The sequence below is a fragment of the Pipistrellus hanaki genome (genome assembly GCF_964339955.1).
Source record: "Pipistrellus hanaki genome assembly, chromosome: 11".
NCBI lineage: Eukaryota > Metazoa > Chordata > Mammalia > Chiroptera > Vespertilionidae > Pipistrellus > Pipistrellus hanaki.
The window spans coordinates 56,151,932-56,173,876 of record NC_140513.1 but is presented as its reverse complement, the minus strand read 5'-3'; the positions used below and the strand labels follow the sequence as shown (position 1 = coordinate 56,173,876).

General features: G+C 37.6%; 1 protein-coding gene across 1 annotated transcript in view; it reads right to left on the bottom strand.

Moving 5' to 3' along the window:
* Positions 1-21,945, bottom strand: part of FOCAD (focadhesin) — a 274,520-nt gene that overhangs the window by 85,911 nt on the left and 166,664 nt on the right. Inside the window, exons 19-21 of the mRNA XM_084898094.1 lie at positions 16,900-17,038; positions 14,075-14,260; positions 9,325-9,446 (exon numbers count right to left, since the gene is read on the bottom strand). Of these exons, the coding sequence (XP_084754220.1) occupies positions 9,325-9,446; positions 14,075-14,260; positions 16,900-17,038 (447 nt within the window). The remainder of the gene's footprint in view (positions 1-9,324; positions 9,447-14,074; positions 14,261-16,899; positions 17,039-21,945) is intronic.

Genomic DNA, 21,945 nt, shown 5'->3' with positions numbered 1-21,945 from the left:
GGAGAGGGGGTGGGGAAAGGGATTGACCACAAAGGAGCATGGGGATTTTTAGGGGGACAGAACTGTTCTTATCTTGACTGTAGGTACTGGTTACACAAATGTGTGTTCTTGTTAAAATTCTTAGAACTATACACTAGAAGGTGAAAAACCTACTGCCTGTATATTATACCTCAATAAAAACAAAACTAAAAAATACACAGTTTGAAAACCACTACTTATAGAACATGTACTTCTCACCCACACACCTCCCATGATGTTTATACACTGTATAGTGTCATCATCATTCAAAACCCACTCTTCTGCTTATCATCCCTGTTCCTATGAATATTACCCACTGATTTCTCAGTCACTTAAGCTTAAAACTTCTTATTTATCTTGGACCTCTCTTTCCCCTAATTCAGCTGTCAACCCCACCTCTGAAATGTTTATTATATTTGTCCCTACTCTCTTTCTCATTGATTTAGTCATAATTCCTGCCTAATCCCCTAACAGACTAAAATCTTTCCTCCTCCTGACACAACTACATGGTTCAGCTACTATCACATTAACTCAGCACTTCTTTTAAAAACCCCTTGATGGTTCATTATAGAAGAAAGTTCAAACTCTTTTGTACTGTGTTCAAAGCCTTTGAGACTCAAAAGCATAACACTTGCTTTAAGAAATAACTTGTTCTCATGTAAGAACTCTGCTGGCCGAGATCCTCAACCTATTTCCCCACTTGATTTCCTGCTCTTTTCTTTCATGTAACTTGCATTCTGGCTGAACTGGGTTATAAACCAACTCACACGCCTGCCCTGTATTCCACAGGACCTCTGTGCCGCTCCTTCCTCTCCTGGAAAGCCCTGTTTCCCTCTCCTCACCACTAACTGGGATAACTTCTCCCATCTCTGTACTCCCCGTACACTACAGGCCTCTTCTGTAACTCTCCGTAGACTTCATCTTAGATCATATGTGTATGGACATTAATCTCACGCAATCCTATGAGCAGAGGTCATGGCTTATTCATCCAGGAATACGTCCCACGGTACCCATAACACTGTCTTGCACATAGGTGTTCAATTAAGTACCTGCTGAGTTGAACTGAACTAAATGTGCGGTATTTGCTTTAAGATAAAAATGTGTCATGTGAAAACCATACTATCATAAACCAGTGGTCACAAAACATTATGATGTGCAACCTCCAATCATACTAGAAGCACAATTTTAGAAAGTTTTTTTTTTTTTTTTTTTTTTTTTTTTAGTAGAAATAGCTAAACTCAAACTCAAGTTGTGAGGACATGGATATTTGAAATTTTACAAAAGCATGTCCAAACTCTTCTGGCCAGGAAATGTTTAATTCCAGATTAAAAAAAAAAACCAAAAAAACAAAACACTGATTAACAAGGCAAAAATTTAAAGCAGGTATTATAAACTTTATATTTTGAAATTTCCCATCTAAACTTTTATTTATATCATACAGGTTCTAATTAACTATATCTGAAACACTAGCTCAACAAAAAATACTCTGCTTAGAACATAATTCACAATGTAGGGAAGTGTCAAAGAGCAGATAAAAGAGTAGATTTTGTTTCCTCACCCATACACATTTTACCAGAGGGGACCACATGATCACCCATTTAGTTAATTTACTGTTCAGAAATTTGGTATTATTTTCTGCCTCTGGGTAATCTTAACAGATGAGATTATTCATTCATTTAAAAAAAATACTCATTTTAACAGCCCCTCATTCAATACTATAAATCAAGTAAGACAAGCTTTGGTGAAGTTGTTTGATTGTCAGATTGGAATGGGATAAGGTGGGCAGCATGCAAAGACTGACAGGTAAACAAAGTGCTTGCTATTGATTTCAAACCCCAATCTCACCAAGTAAGGCATTTTTCATGCTCCCCAGGTATATGTGTTATCAAAATAATAGTAGTATATGTCTCCAGTTGCTATACAGACAGGTGAATGCTGAGCCACGACATCTGGCCTGTGACAAACACACACACACTCCCCCCACGTTCCCAGGAGAAAGGCCATTTGTACTCACTATTAGAGACCCCAAAGCCATCAGCGTCCCACTGCTTACATCTAAGGAATAACAGGTTTCAGTTTTCTGACAACAGTAATCTTGTTTGCCCAAAATAATGTTCTGTTATTCCTGCCCCCTGACAAACAGTGATTGGAAAACAAGAAGGGAGGGCTGGTAAAGGAAACATTTTTAAAGTAAAATGGCACCCGTCTTATTCTTTGTAGGTGTTTTCTGGACATTTGAAACTTTTTCCTTCACCCCTTCCTCCCTCATTCATTTTTCTCGTCAGTTTACCTTCCTCTCTCTCTCTCTCTCCCCATCCCCCCACCCCATTAGGGTAAATCAGCTTGAAAGCTGACAATTCAATCACATCTTAAGCAACCACTTACTCTGTTATTTATTAGGAGGGGGGAAACCCAGTTACCATAACAACTCACATAGCTCAAGGGTAATTATGGAGTCTCTAAAACACAGCAAACCACACTTTCCACAGTGTTTTAGAAGGGGAATGTATAATAAGCACCGATATTACCTCTCCCAATTATTATTCAGCATTTTCATCTAATTGTTTCATATTGCCCGAATGGCTACACATGTTCTTCCTAAGAGATATATAGGGGTTTTAAGTAGATAAGAAACCGAGAGAAAAAAAGGCGAATACACTCCTTACATTTCAAATAATGGGTTATATAGCACATGTACTTTTGGGCACTTAGGGGAAAAAAAAAATTTAGAGGCAGAAGAAAAACAAAATTAATGTGTAGGGTAAAAATAACCACATGACAATCAATACAAAAGGGAATTTAGAAACAAAGATTTCATTCAGAGCGGTGCCACCAATAAGACCAGATAAGGTTTCCCCTATCTGGTCAAAATGAGAGAAGAGCTCGCTGTTTAAGGCTCAGATAGAAATGTGATTGGGTAGCAGCCGCCGGATCAGGAACATCTGCATGTGCCGGGAGACGGGAGAAATAATGAGGTAAGATTGCCATTCTCATCCAGCCACAGACCAGCATCACCCAATTTAGGCGAGTGTCATGTCAGAGTTAGAAATGCCAATCAATGACAAGACAGGGAAGGAAACTGTCATTCACCTTCCACTTCCTCATCAACAGGTGCAACGTCAGTTTCGGGAAGAGAACAGTTACAAATCAGAATGGAAGGAGACAGTCCCTTGAGCCTGGCCAAGCCCGGGACCATCTGAAATGAGCCCTGCTTGCCTCCTGGTCAAAGGAGGAGGGGGGGGGGAGGGAGAGAGAGAGAGAGAGAGAGAGAGAGAGAGAGAGAGAGAGAGAGAGAGAGAGGGAGAGAGGGAGAGAGAGGGAGAGGGAGAGGGGGAGAGGGAGAGGGAGAGGGAGAGGGAGAGAGGGAGAGGGAGAGGGAGAGGGAGAGGGAGAGGGAGAGGGAGAGGGAGAGGGAGAGGGAGAGGGAGAGAGGGAGAGAGGGAGAGAGGGAGAGAGGGAGAGAGGGAGAGAGGGAGAGAGAGAGGGAGAGAGAGAGGGAGAGAGAGAGGGAGAGAGAGAGGGAGAGAGAGAGGGAGAGAGAGAGGGAGAGAGAGAGGGAGAGAGAGAGGGAGAGAGAGAGGGAGAGAGAGAGGGAGAGAGAGAGGGAGAGAGAGAGACAGACACTCAGTTTTACAAAAATCTAAACGGGAGTGTGATGACGGTAGGCCCCCCCCTTGAATGCAGTTTTACTCTTTGAGGCTTTAGGTACCATAGTTAACTGCAGCATGACAATATTAAGTGGAAAATTCTATAAATGATTCATAAGCTTTAAATTGAGCACCCTTCTAAGGAGTGCAGTGAAATCTCACGCTTCCTGCTCCACCCCAGCCAGGACGTAAATCGTCCCTTTGTCCAGCATCTGAGTAGCGGTCTCCGTTGTCAGCTGGACTGTTACATATCACAATGCTTGTGGTCAAGTGTCCCTTAGAGCAGCCTAACCCCATGCCATTATGCCTGCATCGTTTGCCTCCCTCCATCTCATTAGGTAAAAATGGTATCGACTCATATCATTGCAAGAATAAGGGTGAATACAGTACAATAGTGTATTTTGAGAGAGAGACCATAGTCATACAACTTTTATTAGGGTACATTGTGATAATAGTTCTATTTTATTATTGTTGTTAATCTCTTACTGTGCTAACTTACAAGTTAAACTGTATCATAGATATGTATAGAAAAAAACCAATAGTATAGAGAGGGTTTGGAGCTATCTGTGGTTTCAGGCGTTCCCGGGGGGTGGGGTGGGGGTTGTCCTTGGGATGTATCCCCCATTGATAAAGGAAGACTACTGTATAGGGAACTGTTCCTGGTAGTCAGATCAAACCCGATCAGATTTAGATCAATCTGTATAGCTTCGAAAAGAAACGTGGGAGAGTTCCACATTAAGGAAAGTCAATGAGGGAGCAACCAAAGAACTTGTATGCATGCATATAAGCCTAACCAATGGACACAGACATGGGGGGAGGGGGAGGTTAGGAGAGAGGGGGATTGAGGGGTAATGGGGTAAGGACACATATGTAATACCTTAATCAATAAAGAAATTTTAAAAAAGAGAAGTCAATGAAAAAACAACTTCCCCCCACAAAAGTACAAGATATAATAATTTCTAAAAGAGTTCATCACAGATTATATTAAATAGCCAATTCTCCATGACACTGAAAATTACTTAATTTAACTAACATAGTTATTGAGAAACAGTGACAATGAAATAAAGCAAAACACACTTCAAAATATGAAGAGCACAGTTCTTGAACATTCAAAACAAAGTTCTGTTACCCATTCGTTCACTCATTCACCCACCGACAGCTGTAGGCATTAAGAAGGCTACAGAATATCCTATAGGAATATGTAATCTTTGGCAGGAAGGAGAGACTAAACCATATAAATGAATAACAACACAAGACAGTACTTAAGTGCTTGTTCAAATGACAATCATGTCTTTTCTTAGTAAGACTTCAACAATTATTAGATTCATCACCAATTTACAATAATAACATTTCTGGAGAAAGGAAGCTATGCCACTAAAAGCACATATAAAATACAACACACATCCATTAATGCAGCATTTATGAAGTGTCTACCATGTGGCACCAATACCAGCACTGGAGCTACATGTGACCACAAAAACAGCTCCCTGATTTTATGAGGTTTACGCTTTAAAAAAGCAGACAGACACTAATTGCCGTGTATGCTGTGCCACCCAAATCCTCTTTCAGGACTAGTAGGGATGGGTGGATAAATGGATAGATATGGATGGACAGGTGGATCGATAGAATGAATACATGGTTTCATATATTAAATAAATTAAATTTGTAGTCACAAACATCCCTAAAAAAATCTCTAAGCCCAGATGGTTTCACTGGAATATTCTACCGAACATTAACAGAATTATTTATTAGAATAGCATTACCCTGACAACACACCAAAGATATTTCAAGGATATTATACAACAATATACCTCATGAGCATAAATTCAAAAATTCCTAACAAAATATTATTAGCAAATCAGATTCATCAATGAATAAGTAGGATAATACATATCATATGATCATGTGGAGTTTATCCCAGCAATGTAGGTTTGGTTCACAATAGAAAACCTATCAAAATAATTCCTCGTATTAACAAGCTAAAGAAGTATACAATCATCTCAAAAGATGTGAAATTTTTTTTTTTATTACAAAACTCAAATCCATTTGTGAGGGAGACAGGAACCAACTCTCAGCAATTTAGGAGTACAAGGAAACTCTGTCCACCCAATAAAGAATATCGACAAAAACTCTATACTAACACCATATTTAATGTTCAGACAGTAAATGCTTTCACCGAAAGATTGCACAAAAAAGTCTGCCATCACTACTCCCATTCAACATTGTACTGGAAGGCCCTACACAGATCAATGGGGGGGGGGGCACTATTACAATGTAAAAAACAAACAAACAAAAAAAACTTTAATACTACATAAGTGAGTTTAGTAAGGTCATAGAAAAGTATCAATTATATGTTTATATACAAATAGTAAGCAGTCAGGAATTAACACACAAAAAAGGTAGAATTGCTTTAGCACCAAAATACTTAGGCTATGCAATATTTATAAAATTTATCAAAATAATTGCAAGATTTGTAACAACAGAACACAGACCTGAAATAATCAAAGATATATCTTGTGCATCAGTTGAAAGACTCAATAATGTTAAGATGTCAATTTGAGAGAGGCCAAGTAGATCTACAAATTCAATGCATTTCCAATCAAAATTACAGCAGGGATTTTTGTGGTTTCTCAAAGCTGATTTAAAATTTATATGGGAAAGCAAAGGGCCTAAGTCAAATTTAAAAGCAAAACAAAATAATTGGAAGAGTCACATTACTTGATTTTAAGATTTATTATAAAGCAATAGTAATTAACTTGTGTGGTTTTGATGATAATATACACACAAAGATCAAAGGAATAAGATTGAGTACAGATATAGCCCCACACATATATGGACAAATGATTATTGACAAGGTGCCGAGATGAAGGATGGCATGTTCAACAAATGTAATTCATACCTTGGGAAAAATTAACTCAAGTAGATCATAGGCTAAAATGTAAACCTTAAATTATAAAACTTCTACAAGAAAATATAGGAGATCCATCAAGTGATTAATGGGTAAACTATAGCATATTCACATAATGAAATATTATTCAGCCATAGAAGGTATGAAGGACTGATACATGCAACAGTATATATAAAACTTGAAAGCATTATGCTAAGAAAAAAAAAAAAAGGCAAAAAGACCACATGTTATATAATTCCCTTTTATGAAATGTCAAAAATAGGTAGATCTATAGAGACAGAAAGTGGATTAGCGGTTGCTACAGGCTGAAAATTGAGGAAAATGGAGAATGACCATTAATGGATACAAAGTTTCTTTTTAGCGTGTTGAAAATATTCTATAATTGATTGTGGTGATAACTGTAAATATATTGAAACCACTGAATTGTACATTTTAAGTAGGCGCATTTTATGGTACATATGAATTATATGTCGATTTTTTAAAATAAAAAAAATATAACAGAAAGAAGAAAAAAATCTTCGAGACTTTGGGTTAGAAAAATAGCAAGAACCATAAAAACAAAAACAAACAAACAAAACACACACACACACACACACACACACACACACTTGATAAACTGGAATTCTTCAAAACTAAAAATCTGTCCACCAAAAGACATTGGTAGGCAAATAAAAAAACAAGTTACAGATTAGGTAAAAAAAAAAAAAAAAAAAAAAAAAACATGTGCAAAACACATTTCTAATAAGTTATATCCACACTATATAAAAAACTAATACCTAATTAAAAACGGGTAAGAATTAAGACATCTCAGGGAAGGAAAGGTATGAATGACAAATACATAAAAAGATGCTCAACATCAATAGTCATTAAGGAAACACAAAAGGGAAACCACTACCCACATATCCTGTGTGAGAATGTTTATAGCAGCTTTAGTCATAACTGCCCCAAACTGGAAACAACCCAAAGATCCATCGATGGATGAATTACTGAATCCAGTAAACAAATCGTAACATTCATGACAGTTTTTTTTTTTTTTTTTTTTTTTTTTTTTTTTTTTAAATAAAAAGACTCAGAATAAAATAGTGAGGGAAAGCAAAGCAGAGTTTGAAGAAACTTAGGCTAGAAAACTATCAAATGGACTGCAACAATAAAAGGACCAGAAGCGAGAAGAGTGAGGAAATACCAGGGTCATCTTAACCCAAAGGTGTTTTTACTAGTAAATGCTCTCTGCTTAACCTGGGAGGGTCTGAGGTAGTTCAAGGACCATAAGTGATTCGGTCTAAGTTCTATTTCCAGGCTCCTCTACTTACTGCTCCATGGTTTCTAGCACATTAACAGCACCAATCTCACAGTGTTGATGTAGATATTAAATGAATTAATATATTACCACAATTTTTAAAGTGCCTGAGCTGGTTACTAGCTATTATTATTTCATATTCACACTTTTTCTTGTTTCTGTTCTGATTTAAAATCAGCTGTCCAGTAATATTCAATACTTTTATTATCCTTCAAATAACTAAGTGCACAGCTTAAGAACACAAAAAGGCACCAAATTTCTCCCATCTCTACACCAACTAGTAAGATGCCAGGGAAAACATGTCCAGAAATCCCGTTTCTCCCTCTTTCATAACATTCAGCTTTTCTTCTTCCTAGAGAAACACTGCTCTTCCTAGACCTTTCTTCCCTCCTTAAATAAAGACATTGTATTAGAAAAAAAATGGTTCTGAAGCAAATAGTCACAGAATTCTAAGTGGCATAAGATAAAGATGGATCTTTAAAAACCACTTTTGCTCACTGGTAAACACTCAGAATATAATCAAACCAAATTAATGTTACCGAGATTTATAAATTGTGCATCAATATAAAATTTAATACACACAGTGTAGAAGCCCTAACTATTTTTACATAATCTCCATTAACTTTTTATTTATTTATCTTTATTGTTGAATGTGTTACTGATATTCCTAAGTCTCCCATTAACCTCTTCTATCCCACTCCTAACCCTCCACTTTTTATAAAATAATTTACGTATATCTTTATTTATAGATGCTGTATAAATTACATCTATATTAGATAAACATCTTTGCTGTGATATTTTGTTATTCACTCGTATATTTTCATTTATATACATTTGAATGAGCACTGCCAGAAAAATTTAAAAAAACAAAACCACACATTTCCCAAGTGCTCCCCAGCTTCCCACTTTCCGCAGGTGTTGCTATAATTTGTAATGACCCGATTTCATGCAAATCATGTAATGACATCACATAGCTTTATTTTAAAGGGGTAGCCTACATAAACACTAAAACCAAAGTTTTTTTTTTTCTTTTTTACCTAAACATGTTTTTTTACTTTTAATTCCCTGACCTTCAAAAATGTAAATACTGGTGCCGTACATACTTGCAAAAGATTAGAATTAAGAAAGACATAGGTAATTTCTTTAAATGAGTAGTTTTTATTCTTCACAATGGAAGTTAAACATTGATGAAATAAATCAAATTCCTAGATTTTTTCCCCTCAAATTTTAGGTTAAACCATAGGGGAAGCAGACCAATTTCTCTCAGAAACATATATCAAAATATTTTAGTGAGTCAGCTATTTTTGCTTACCTTTAAAAAAATCTCAAATTAATGATGATAAAGAGAAAAATTACTTCCAAATAGACACTAAATTCCATGAGCATAAAGTAAGGAGGAAAATCCCAAAACAAATAGGGAAGAAGGACCTGTTAGGGGGTGGGAAGGCACCTACCTCATGCACCAGAGCAAGTGAGGTCTGCTTGAAACTTCGCCCTCTACTGGCCATCAGTCGATTCAAAGGTTTGCCATCTTTACTCTGATACATTGAAACATCATAACAAAATAACATACCCCCTTAAAGAAAACAAAAACATTTGTTATGAAAAAAACTTCATCAATTAGATTCCCAGTAGCCAATATTTAATCAATCTGGATAGAAATATTTACGAATTAGAATTTTCTAAGCAAATTATATTTGGCTATTGGTGTCTAAGGAAAGAAAAAAATAGAGACATAAGTTATATTTAAACTATCATTAATTTACAAGCTTTATTCATTTGTAAATAAGTGAATAAATTTGCAATTAATGACACTAAATTTTATAAACTGCTACTTAATATTCTATTGAGCTTTAAAAAATAAATTTCAATTAAAGAGAAGTGCATGCACATATTTCTGAATCCTGATAAAACAAGGGTTCCTTGTTTTATACCTACACAAGTGGAAAAGTTTTTCCTCATACCTGCACTCTTGTTTTTCATTTTAACCAATCTGTTAAATATGTGGTGGTATCTTATTGAGGTTTTAATTTGTATCTCTCTGATGACTAAGTTGATCGTTTACTCATATGTTCATTGAACAGTTAAATACTCTCGTTTTGAAGGGTGTGTTCAATTCATTTTGCTGTTTTCTGATTATCTTTTTCTTATTAATCTGCAAAAATTCATTATATATGCTAGATATGAGCTCTTTATCAGACACATGTATAATACTCTCTTGCATTTTGTGGCTTGCCTTTTCACTCTCTTCAAGATACCTTTTGATTAACACATGTCCTTGATTTTAAAATAATTTGTCACTATTTTTATAACTGCAGCTTTTCATTACAGAACCATTTGTGATAAAGACCCCTTTTCTCCACAGCTCTGCAGTGTCACCTTTGTAATAATCTGTGGCCCTCTTATGTGGGTCTGCAATATTCTTCCACGGGTCTGTTTGTGTATCCTTGCACCAATCCCACACTGTCAATTATTGTGGTTTCATAGAAAGTCTTGACATCTGGAAATGTAAATCCTCCTACTTTGTTTTGATTCTCTAAGATTATCTTGGCTATCTGTTCATTTTCACACAAATTTTAGAATCTGCTTGTAAGTTTCAAAGAAAGAAAAATAAAAAACAAGAAAAAAACACACAACCTACCAGGATACTGATCTGGATTGGGTTGAATCCACATATCAATTTAAAGAAAATTAACATCTTTACAACACAGTCTTCAAGTCCATAGACATTGTATATCATTCCATTTGTTAGGATTTTTAAATTTTTTTCTCCATAATGTCTATAGCTTCCAGCATAAGGATTTTACATACTTTTTGATAAATTTACTTTGGGTAATCGATATTTTTTGATGCTACTGTAAATAATAGTGTTTTCAAATTTTATTTTTTGTTATGGTATATGAAATATATCACTGATTTTTTTTTTGGCATTTTCTTAGTGACTTTCATTTCTTTAATTTTTAAAAATCTTTTTCAATTATACTGATTTTTATATATTGACTTTTGTATATATGCATTAATCTTGCTGAATTCAATATGTAGATAAATTTGAATTTTCTATGTCATCTGTACATAATATTTTATTTTTCCCTTTCTAACCCTTATTGCCTTTTTTTTTTTTTTTTAGCTTATCACACTAGCTATGCCCTCCATTATAATACTGAACAACAGTGATGCTAATACCATCCATATCTTTTCCCCAATCTCAGTATCTGAGTACTAAGTACAACAATGGCATTGTAGATGTTCTTCATCAGAATAAAAAAAGTTCCTTTCTATTCAAAGTTTAATAGGAGTCTTTTTTCTATCATGAATAGGAGGTAAATTTTTCCTAGATATTTTCTGTATCTATTGCTATAATTTAAAGATTGCTCTGCCTTTTTCAATTAATATAATGAATTACATTTTTAAACATTAAATTAACTCCATTTAATTGTTAGGTATTATCTTTTGTATCTATTGCTGAGTTTAATTTTTTTTAACTACTATGTTCATAGAAAAGATTGGTTTGCAATATTCCCTTCTTGCACTCTTCAGATTTTGTATAAAAAGTATGCCAATCTCATAATTGTTTCCCCCTCCCCCTCCTACTCTCTGTTAGAGTTCATTGGATACAAATATCATTGCTATTGCTCCCTTAATTTTGGGGAAGAATTCACCAAGGATGCCATGTGCACCATGATTTTTATTCGGTATCAGTGGGAAGGTCATTATTCTTTATCTTTTTGAATGCTACCTGAAGTGGTATTTCCTTTGTTATTCCTCATATCTATATTTCTCTAATTTATTATCCAAACTTACACTGGCTTTATCATTTTGTTAAGCTTTTCAAAGAATCTACTTTTGCTTTGCTCATTTTCTTTATTTTATGTTTTCTAATGCATTAATTTTTTAATTATTATTCTTTCCTTTCTTTAAATTTAATTTGCTGTTCTTTTTAAAGCTTCTTGAGATAGAAGGTTAAGTCATTATTTTCCTTTTTAGTTTTCTAATATAGTCACTGAAAGTATAAATTTCCTTCTAGCACTGTTTTAACAGTTGGGATATGGCTTATTTTCATTGTTATTCAGTTTAAAATATTTGCTGATTTCCATTTTGATATTTAGTTTAATTGTTGGACTATTTACAAGTGTACTGTTCAATTTCTAGGCTTCTGGAGACATCCTAGTTAGTTATTTTTGGGGTGATTATTTTTAGCTTAATCCCATAGTCATTAGAGGACAGACTCTTAATGACTTCAGTATTTTGAAATTTGTTGATGATTATGGCTTGTCATATGGTCATTTTGGTAAGTTTCCAATGTACTGCTGAAAAGCATAGGAATTCTATCACTGTTCCCTGTCAATTAAGTCAAGTTTATTCAGAGTGTTGTTCAGATAGTTTGTAAACTTATAGTTTATTTGTCTCCTTGTTCATCAAGCTATTGAAAAAAGATGTTTTAAAGTTTCCATTTTTACTGCAGGCCTATTTCATCTTTTAGTTCTGCTAATTTTTATCAGATATCATGAAGCTATGCTATTTTGTGTGCATGGACTAGGATAGTGACATTTTCTTAATAGGGTGACTTTGTTATCTCCTTGAAATGTCCCCTTCATTTCTAGCTTCCTCCTTTTCCATATGTCTAAGTACTTTTACACTGTATACAGATAGTAAGTAAAAAACCACAGAGATTTTAGTCTAAATGATGCTAAACTCCTCTCCTCTGTTAAGCAGATAGGGAAGCACTGATCTCAACCAAATCGGGGATTGGCCTGGGTTACTACAATAACTATACTCTGGTCACGTCTGGCTCAGCCCTGTTCCGAGGGCAGCACTCCCCACGGACAGTCTCATGGCACTCCTCAGGAGGAATAATTGTGAGAGATCCAGGTCTGTCCTCAGAGGTTTCCGGTCACCTCTAACTCTCCCATCCCTTCAAGTTCCAAATTTGGGCAAATATCACTCTGAAGGGAGAAACGGGCTGTGTGTTTGAGGTTCCTCGAGTCTCCCGTTCTGTCACTCAGGCTCCAAGGTCTGCTGGTCTCTCTGCCTCCGGCACCCGCCTCTTGTTAAGGTCAGGCCTGAAGTTCCGCCTCCAGCCCAGGCCAGGGTGAAAAGCGCTCTCCCTCTCCAGGACCAATCCCCTGCTCTTGTGCTTTCAGACTCGCTTTCCTAGCTCGTCTTTGTTTCCTGAGCACAAGACTGAAGGAGATTTCACGTTGCATCGGCCTACTTCTTTAACTTTCAGTGCGAACTCAAAATGCAGCAAATATCTTCTGAGGAAAATCTCCAATTTGTCTCCTGTACAATAGTCAGGGTCTTCAGAGAAACAGAACAAATAAGAAATATGTACCCGAGAAGAACCAGGAAAGCCAGAGGAGTAATTCAGTCTGAGTCCCAAAGCCCGAGAACCAGGAGTGCCGGCGTCCAGGGGCAGGAGATGGATGCACCCATTCAAGCAAAGAGCAGGTTCACCCTTCTGCTGTGTTTCTGTTCCAATCGGGCCCGGGCAGGGCACGCTGCTGATCTTCTTTACACACTTTACTGATTCAGAGCTAACCTCTTCTGAGCACACTCACAGACACACCCAAACTAATGTCTCAGCAGCTATCCGGCATCTCCCCGGGGTGGGCAAATTGTGGCTTGCAAGCCACATGTGTCTCTTTGGTCCCTTAAGTGTGGCTCTTCCACAAAATACCACGGCCTGGGCGAGTTTATTTTGAAGAAGTGGCGTTAGAAGGAGTTTAAGTTTAAAAAATTTGGCTCTCAAAAGAAATTTCAATCGTTGTACTGTTGATATTTGGCTCTGTTGACTAATGAGTTTGCTGACCACTGTCTTAGCCCAACCAAGACACACAAACTTAACCATCGCAGCAGCCCCTCATCCAGTGGAACCACTAATAGCTCCACTGTTTCTCTAGCCTCCAACAGGCCTCCTCCTGGCCAACCCCCAATCCTACCTCACAACCCGAGTCTGACTATCCTCCTTGGGGAAGAAGACAAGCCCAAGATGTTCTCTTCTGGATTGCTTTGTTTATCTATCTTTGCTTCTACAGTCCTCTGGTGCCTTCAAAATGTGACTTATTCTTGCCACTTATCCAGTGTGCCAACACATTAGCAGCAGCAGCAGCAATGCCCTCCCATGCCCTACTCCAGCCTGCCTGGACACGGAAGCTAAAACAGTGCATTGAACACTTGTACCTGGATACTGTGCACTGCGCTCACCTGCAAGGCCAGGTTTCAAACCCGGCTGCTTGTTTGTTTCATACATTTTCAATATGAAGTTGGGGATTCCTGCTACCGTCTTTCCTTGGTCTGAGCGGGCACCTCCTTTCAATGCCAAGTGATATATCCCACGGGGCATATTCACCATTTCTTGCTTCACGAGCGATGTAAAAAATTCCTCCAAAGCTGAAAGAGATAAAAGGAAATTAAGAGTATTACAGTATGCTAGAAGAGAAACACTCATTTTAAAAAAATATATATTATATTAATTTTTTTACAGAGAGGAAGGGAGAAGGATAGAGAGTTAGAAACATCAATGAGAGAGAAACTTCTATCAGCTGCCTCCTGCACACCCCCTACTGGGGATGTGCCCACAACCAAGGTACATGCCCTTGACCAGAATCGAACCTGGGACTCTTCAGTCCGCAGGCCGACACTCTATCCACTGAGCCAAACCGGTCAGGGCAACACTCATATATATTTTTAAAAGTCTTTATTGTTGAGAATATTACAGATGCTGCCCCATTTTTCCCTTTGGCCTCCCTACTCCCCCCACCTGGCTCCTACCTCATCCTAGGTCTTCACCACCCTATGGTCTGCGTCCACGGGCAATGCATATATGCATATAAATTCTTTGTTTAATCTCTTCCTGTCCCTACCTTTCCTCTGAGATTCACCAGTCTGTTGCATGTTTTATTTACCAGTTTACTGTGTTCGTTAGATTCCACATGTCTTAACTCACTCATACCATCACCTCCACAGCAGCAGCAGCTTAGCCTATTGCAGGCCAAACTTCACAAAGTAAAAAGGGAACTCTTGATTCCCTCCTTTTTTTATTCTTCCCCAAGTCAGACCAGGGTACCCAGTTGCTAAAGCTTAAAAACGTAGTCATTCTTGACTTTTCTCATCCCCACACTCATATGTACTCCACCAGCAAGTCCTTCTATATCAAACTTCTAAAATATATCCCAAACCCACCCATTTCTCTCCCTTTTCACTGCAACTTGCCCAGTCGTTATCTTCTCTCTCCCGCATATGGCCTCATTTAAAAACGGACTTTTTGATTTCTACCCCTACAAGCCATCATCTATTCAGGCCAGAATTTGTGTCATTCCCTCCCTAACATATTTCAATTGTTTTTCACTGCGCTTAGAATAACATCAAAACCTCTGATGTCACCATAAGTTTAATCATCTGTAGCAATATCAGTACAATTGTTAAAAAGCAAAATATTGCCGAAACCGGTTTGGCTCAGTGGTAGAGCATCGGTCTGTGGAATGAAAGGTCCCGGGTTCGATTCCGGTCAGGGGCATGTACCTTGGCTGCAGGCACATCCCCGGTGGGGGGTGTGCAAGAGGCAGTTGGTTGATGTTTCTCTCTCATCGACGTTTCTGGCTCTCTATCTCTCTCCCTTCCTCTCTGTAAAAAATCAATAAAATATATTTAAAAAATAATAATAATAAATAAATAAAATAAAAAGCAAAATATTGGTTTATCATTTCTTTGCTGTGGTCCTAATTAAGCGCGCTATTTTTATTTTTTGACGTATTTACTTATTATAAGGTAACACAGAAATGTGGGACCAAAGACAATAGATACCAAACAGAACACTTGATAAAACTGCAGGTTTGTATTCCAGTGTTATTTCCCTAAGAACCACTAGAGGTTGCCCAATGCAGAAACAAAAACATTTAAACTAAACAAATCAAAGGGAAAACAGAAAAGGAGACTACTGCAGGTGCCTCTTATTATAGGAACAAAAAGCAAAGATCCACCCAATAAAACGGGAATTTCACTCTGAATAGATCTAAACTTCTTCTTTAAAAGATATGATTAAATTCAAGGGAAAGTGCTCACTGGAGCATCTATTATGTGCCTAGCTCTGTCAATGTGATATACTTCAAGATGCAACCAAATCTCTCCATTTAAAAGCGAGGGAAACACTGTATGGGATACTTCCATTTACCCTTCCAGACCCATCCTCCACCCTCTCGCCCTGCTCTGTGTCCTGGGAGAATGACCTTTAACATCTGCATCACCAGGATTTTTTCCAATGGGAGACACTGGCAGGAGGTCAGAGGGTGGAAACACTGTGAGGTCAGGCATGTATCCCCCAGATGCCCACCTTCAGGACTGCTACCGACTGCCTGCATGCCTCTTATGAAGACCTGGCTCCCTATTTATACATTCATGAACATTCAAACTAGAATGGGGACAGGACATATAATGCAACATGGTCAGCAAAATGTTGGCTAATATTGAATTAGAATTAGAAAGAATTAAAATATTTTTGAAATGCCAAAATTCTGTAAAGTTTATGTTGAAACTAAATGACCATGCAATACCATAGATTTTTAAAGGCATTCATTTCCAGTTCTTGAATATTGGTACCATCTTTGGAATAATTCTCTTTAGAATAAATTTATAATGATGATACTAGCCAGTAACTCTTGGAAGATTCTAATAATCTTTTCACTTATCTTCTATAACAATAAACAGTTATTTGAATCAGTGACTTAAAGTCCACTGCAAAATTACCTTATAGAATAAATTTAGCACTTGAAATACGTTAGTAAAAATGCTTTTTAAACTAGTTCTCCAGTTCAATTTTATTCAAGTCTAACATATTCAGTATATGTTGAATGCCATACTACCTCAAGCAACCCTATGGAACAGATGGAGGCATTTTGCATTTCAGATAGAAAATGAGTATGTAAGATTAAAGCAAGCTATAATATGTACACATCACAAAAGAACACAATTAATCGGATGGGTAAAAATCACTGGAAAATGCTAGCTTCCCTGCCATTAAGTAAATAAGTCACCTGGTAACACCGAAGGTGAGGTGAGTGGCAACAGTTTGAGATAGCAAGGGCCAGGAATAGAAAGATCCACATCCTTTTCATCTCCCTCCTCATCTTCATCTTCATCCAGCTCGTCGGGAGGACTGATTTCTGGCCTTATCTGAAATGACAGAGAAGACAATACTAAAGCATCACGTAAAATCTTTTCTTTGTCCTTTTCATGTCAAGATTTTAAAAAATCAGCTAGATTCAATGCTCTACAATGTCAAAAGACAATTAAAAATAAAAATAACAACAACTATTCATCTTCAAATTAAGTGAATGTTAACCTGTAATCATCATATTAGGTACAATCCCAGATCCATGTAAAGAACTAATGATATAGTAAGAAAATCACCATAAATCAGTATTAGCAATGTTTTATAGAAAAGTAATAAAAGTTTACACCGTCAGACAATAAAATGCAAACACTGACACATTGAATATATTGAACTTCTATGGTTTATAATGAAATATTTGCCTAATCTTAATACTTTTTTTTTTTAAATCTGTGATTCCACCCACATCTCTATGACAAAGCTTAAAATCCTCCAGTGGAATGTATAGTGGAGATCCGGAAGGAACAGAATGCTTTAGTTGACTTTATTTTAGACTTGGCAATTTGTTGCTAGAGAATATAAAAACACTAAAATCTGTAATTGGTAGCTACACTTTATTGTGGGATTTGCAATTTGAAGATTACCACTATTGTAATTTCCACAAGATATAACTGTCATGCAATTAATTAAATTTTTAATACTTTCACTGATACACCATCATAATGCCCACATGGAGATAATTAAGCATTAGGGGAGGAAATCAAAATATATAAAAGTGGTTGCTATAACCATAAAGTGCCAGAACCCAGTCATTACCATTAGCCTGTCTCCTGGAGTTATTTTTAGAAACAATTAACAATTCCTGCCAACTGCCTTCTTCATCGGTCCCCAAAGCACTGTTCCATTTAGGAACTGCACTGAGCCGGGGCGCTTGCAAGGGATTAAAAAAGGAAAAAAAAAAAAAAAAAGAGGAAATGCTTCTCTTAAGTATAATAACCCCAACTCCAATGAAGCCTTTCAACCGTAACTCGTGTCCTCTGCAACAGTGAAGGCGGGAAAGCAAGCTGACTGCCCCAGCACTTGCTAAGACAGGCTTACTTCTGAGACCATAGAGGGCCTGGCCTGGCTCTCAGAGCCTGCGCCAGCCACAACAACAGCGATAACAATCCAAGCGCACACAGGGCATTTGCTGCCATCAGTGCATGCCAGAGAAACCCGGGGGCGTTTGCAAACCTTTCGGCTCTGACAAGCGGAGTTCTCCCAGCGTCTCTGGTCTGCATACGTACTTGGAGGCTGCCAGGGTTAGTATCATCAGGAGTTATCTCAGAGATTTTGACAAGTCCCAGTTGCCTAAAAAGTTCCCCCAGAAGGAATGGGTCTGGGTCCGTTTGCCTTACTTCCTGACTTTTTACACATCCACAGGACAAATGGAAAAACGTCTGCACAACACGCGGGGGAAGCAGACAACACTGCTTACAGCTGGAGTCTACATCGGAAGCACCCGTTACCACGTCAGGCCATCCAAGCCCTGGGAAGCCGACTGCTCCTCACGTTAACAGGTGACAGGAGACTTGGGGAGGGGCACAGAGGAAAACTCAGAGGAACGGCGAGGATGTGGAGAAAATCGGAGCCCACATACACGGCTGGTGAACATGTAAAAGGGGGTGGCTCCTTTGGAAAACAGTTTGGCAGTTTCTCAAACTGTTAGACAGTTCATACGCCCCAGCAACCCCACTGCTAGGTATATACCAAGAGAAATGAAAATGTACAGTCACACAAAAAACTTACATGTGAATGCTCATGAATGTGATTGCATTATTCATAATAGCTACCCCCTGCCCCCCCCCCCAAAAAAGAGGCAACTGAAATGCCCATGAACTGATGAATACATAAACAAAACGTGGCATATCTATACCTCGGACTATTATCTACCTATATAAAAGCCTAAGTGACTGTCACAACCAAACAGGCTGCGTGGAGCAGCGACCAGGCCAGCAGGGGAGTTAGTGAGGAGTAACCAAATGACCAAGCAGCAGGCTGTGTGGGGTGACAGGCCAGCAGGAGGGGGGCAGTTGGGGACAACCAGGCTGGTGTGGGGGCAATTGGGGGCAATCAAGCTGGCAGGCAGAAGCAGTGGGGGTGGGGGGAAGTTAGGGGTGATCAGGCAGGCAGGCAGGTGAATGGTTAGGAGCCAGCAGTCCAGAATTGCTAGAGGGATGTCTGACTGCTGGTTTAGGCCTGATCCTAAACCAGCAGTCAGAGGGTTGGAGAGGGTACAGGCTGAGGGGACCCTTCCCCTCCTCACCCGCTGTGTATGAATTTTGTGCACTGGGCCTCTAATTTGGTCATAAAAAGGTATGAAGTACATTCATGCTACACATGAATGATCTTTGAAAATATGCTATTAAGGACGCCAGTCACAAAAGACCACATACTATATAATTTCATTATAGCAAAGGTGCAGGCCAGGCAAATTTAGAGACAGAAAATAGATTAATGGTTGCTTAGGGCTTAGGGAGAGGAAAGGGTAATGAGAATTAACTCATAATAAAATGTTCTATAATTAGACTGGTTGCTCTGTGATTAGTTGGCATAATTTTTTGAATATACTAAAACCACTGATTGTATGCTTTAAATAGGTGAATCATATGGAATGTGATTCATGTTTCAATTATTCTGTTTATAAAGAAGGCGGTGGAAGGAAAGGAGGGAGAAAGGAAGAAGGAAGGCAGGCTATAAGAGAAGAGAAAGTGGGGAGAGGAGAGGGAGGTGTTAGTGGCTCAAGCAGAAGAGTAAGAAGCAGGAGCCACCATTGCCTTCAGAAGGACCTTAACTAGTGCATGAACTAACGCTTCTAATTCCAGAATCATTTACTATAAAAGGGATACAATCATTTTTGCACACATTTTAGCCTATCCAGTCTTTCTGTTCAGTCAACCTACGGTAAATTACTTAAAATGAGTCACAGCACCCAGACATCAATATTTCTGAGAGCCATGAAAAACGACCTACTATTGTAGGTTGGGGGTAAAAAAAAAAGATATACGCATCCATCCATTTTAAGTTGCCCAATTATACATGCACATAACTGAACACCTATATTAACCTACCTGCTATAGAATAAACAGCATATGTCTGTATCTCATAACAAGGAAACTATAGATGTACTGTGATTTAAGTATGATGACATACCCTGCCTATTTATAATGCTACTCCTTCAATTTCGTTTCTTCAAATTTGATTCTCCCGAACAAATTAGCACTTTTGTCAGAACTTGATTCCATTACATTTCTGTCCTTTTCTGCTCATCTCTTATAGAGGCATTTATTCCAGCTTCCCTATGCTAGCTCCAGTCTCTTCCTTGGGCTTATGTGCAACAACTATGATCAATATGAGTACAACTAAGGAACATCAAGAGACATCAGATGAAAAAAACCTGTTAAAATTTCATAATTTGGGCAATTATACTACATTAGCTGCTAAAACACCCAGGAACACTGTACATATACTTAAAACACAAACACACACGCATGTACACACACACACACAACTATGTCCTTCCAAGAATAGCTAAGCTTTATTGGAGACACTTTAATAGAGAGCCAAGTATAAAATGATAAATTATTTTTAAAATCTGCTTCACATTGAATACTGGAAAACATATCTTACAAAATGCCTTCCTATGGGTTCTGAGCCAGATAACCTTTCAACCACCTTTGTTTGTGTGTAACCTATGAAAACCTAGGAGTTTGTGCAAAAAAACCAGGATTTTATTTTGAACACATCAAGTAACTGCATAAATTCATTTAAAAGGAGAAACAGCTTCTGATGAATGCAGTGACATTCACTTAAATCAAAGACGAACAGGTTACACCACATTAATACCAACCCAGCATGCATAATGAGTCCTTTTATATTACTGGCTTCTAAAATTAACTCCAGAAATCAACTCAATTTATCTTAAGACCTCTATAATGAAAAGTCTAATTTTTAAATAGCTAAATATTTTTTAATAAACCCAAGTCAGAGAAGAGAGTCAATCTTCCACCTAAATGTTTATCCATTATTGTTTTATAAGGAAAACAATTCTCTATGGGTTTTTTGTTTGTTTGTTTGTTTGCCTTTTTGGTTTTTTTTTTTTTTTTTTTTCAAAGAAGTACAAACTAAAAGGGAGGAAGCACTCTTGTGTAGTTTTTATTTTGTTGATTTCAGAGAGGAAAGGAGAGGAGGGAGAGAGAGAAATATCAATGATGAAAGAGAATCATTGACTGGCTGCCTTCTGCATGCCCCATACTGGGGATTGAGCCAGCAATTCTGGCATTTGCTCTTGACTAGAATTCAACACTTGGACTCTTCAGTCCACAGGCCAATGCTCTATGCACTGAGCTAAACCATCAAGGGCTCATGCGTACTTTTTAACGTTAGAATCAACAAGTCCTCAATGAAGACCCACAATTTTTTGACCAACTTTAGATTTGAAAGTTTCAAGAAATTAACAATATTTTTACAAACAACAAAACACATAGATAGCCTAGCACTTAGATGTCCAATAAATAATTATTAAACCCATGCACGTGTTAAGTGTCTATCTCCAATAATCTCACAGAACTGCCTAAAAAAATACAACACACCCATCAATGACAAGAAAGATGAGTTACTGAATTTAATTTCAAATCCCTAACTCACATGGTATCTCATTCAAATCTATTACCCAATGGCATTTTCCGTCTGGCCTTAGATGCAGTGCCTTATTCAACCCTAAATTTTTTTCTGATGTCTGCCACTCCTCTAACACCCTTTGTTCTCCCAGCCTGTTAGCTTCCAACAAGTTTCACAGTTTTAAATTAATGCATTAATCAACAAGAAATCTTTCTTCAGTGAATTTAAAAAAGGGCAGTGCTTATTGCAAAAGTAGCTGAATTACAATCCACAAATGTAACCATGTTGATAAGGATCCACTATACCCCCT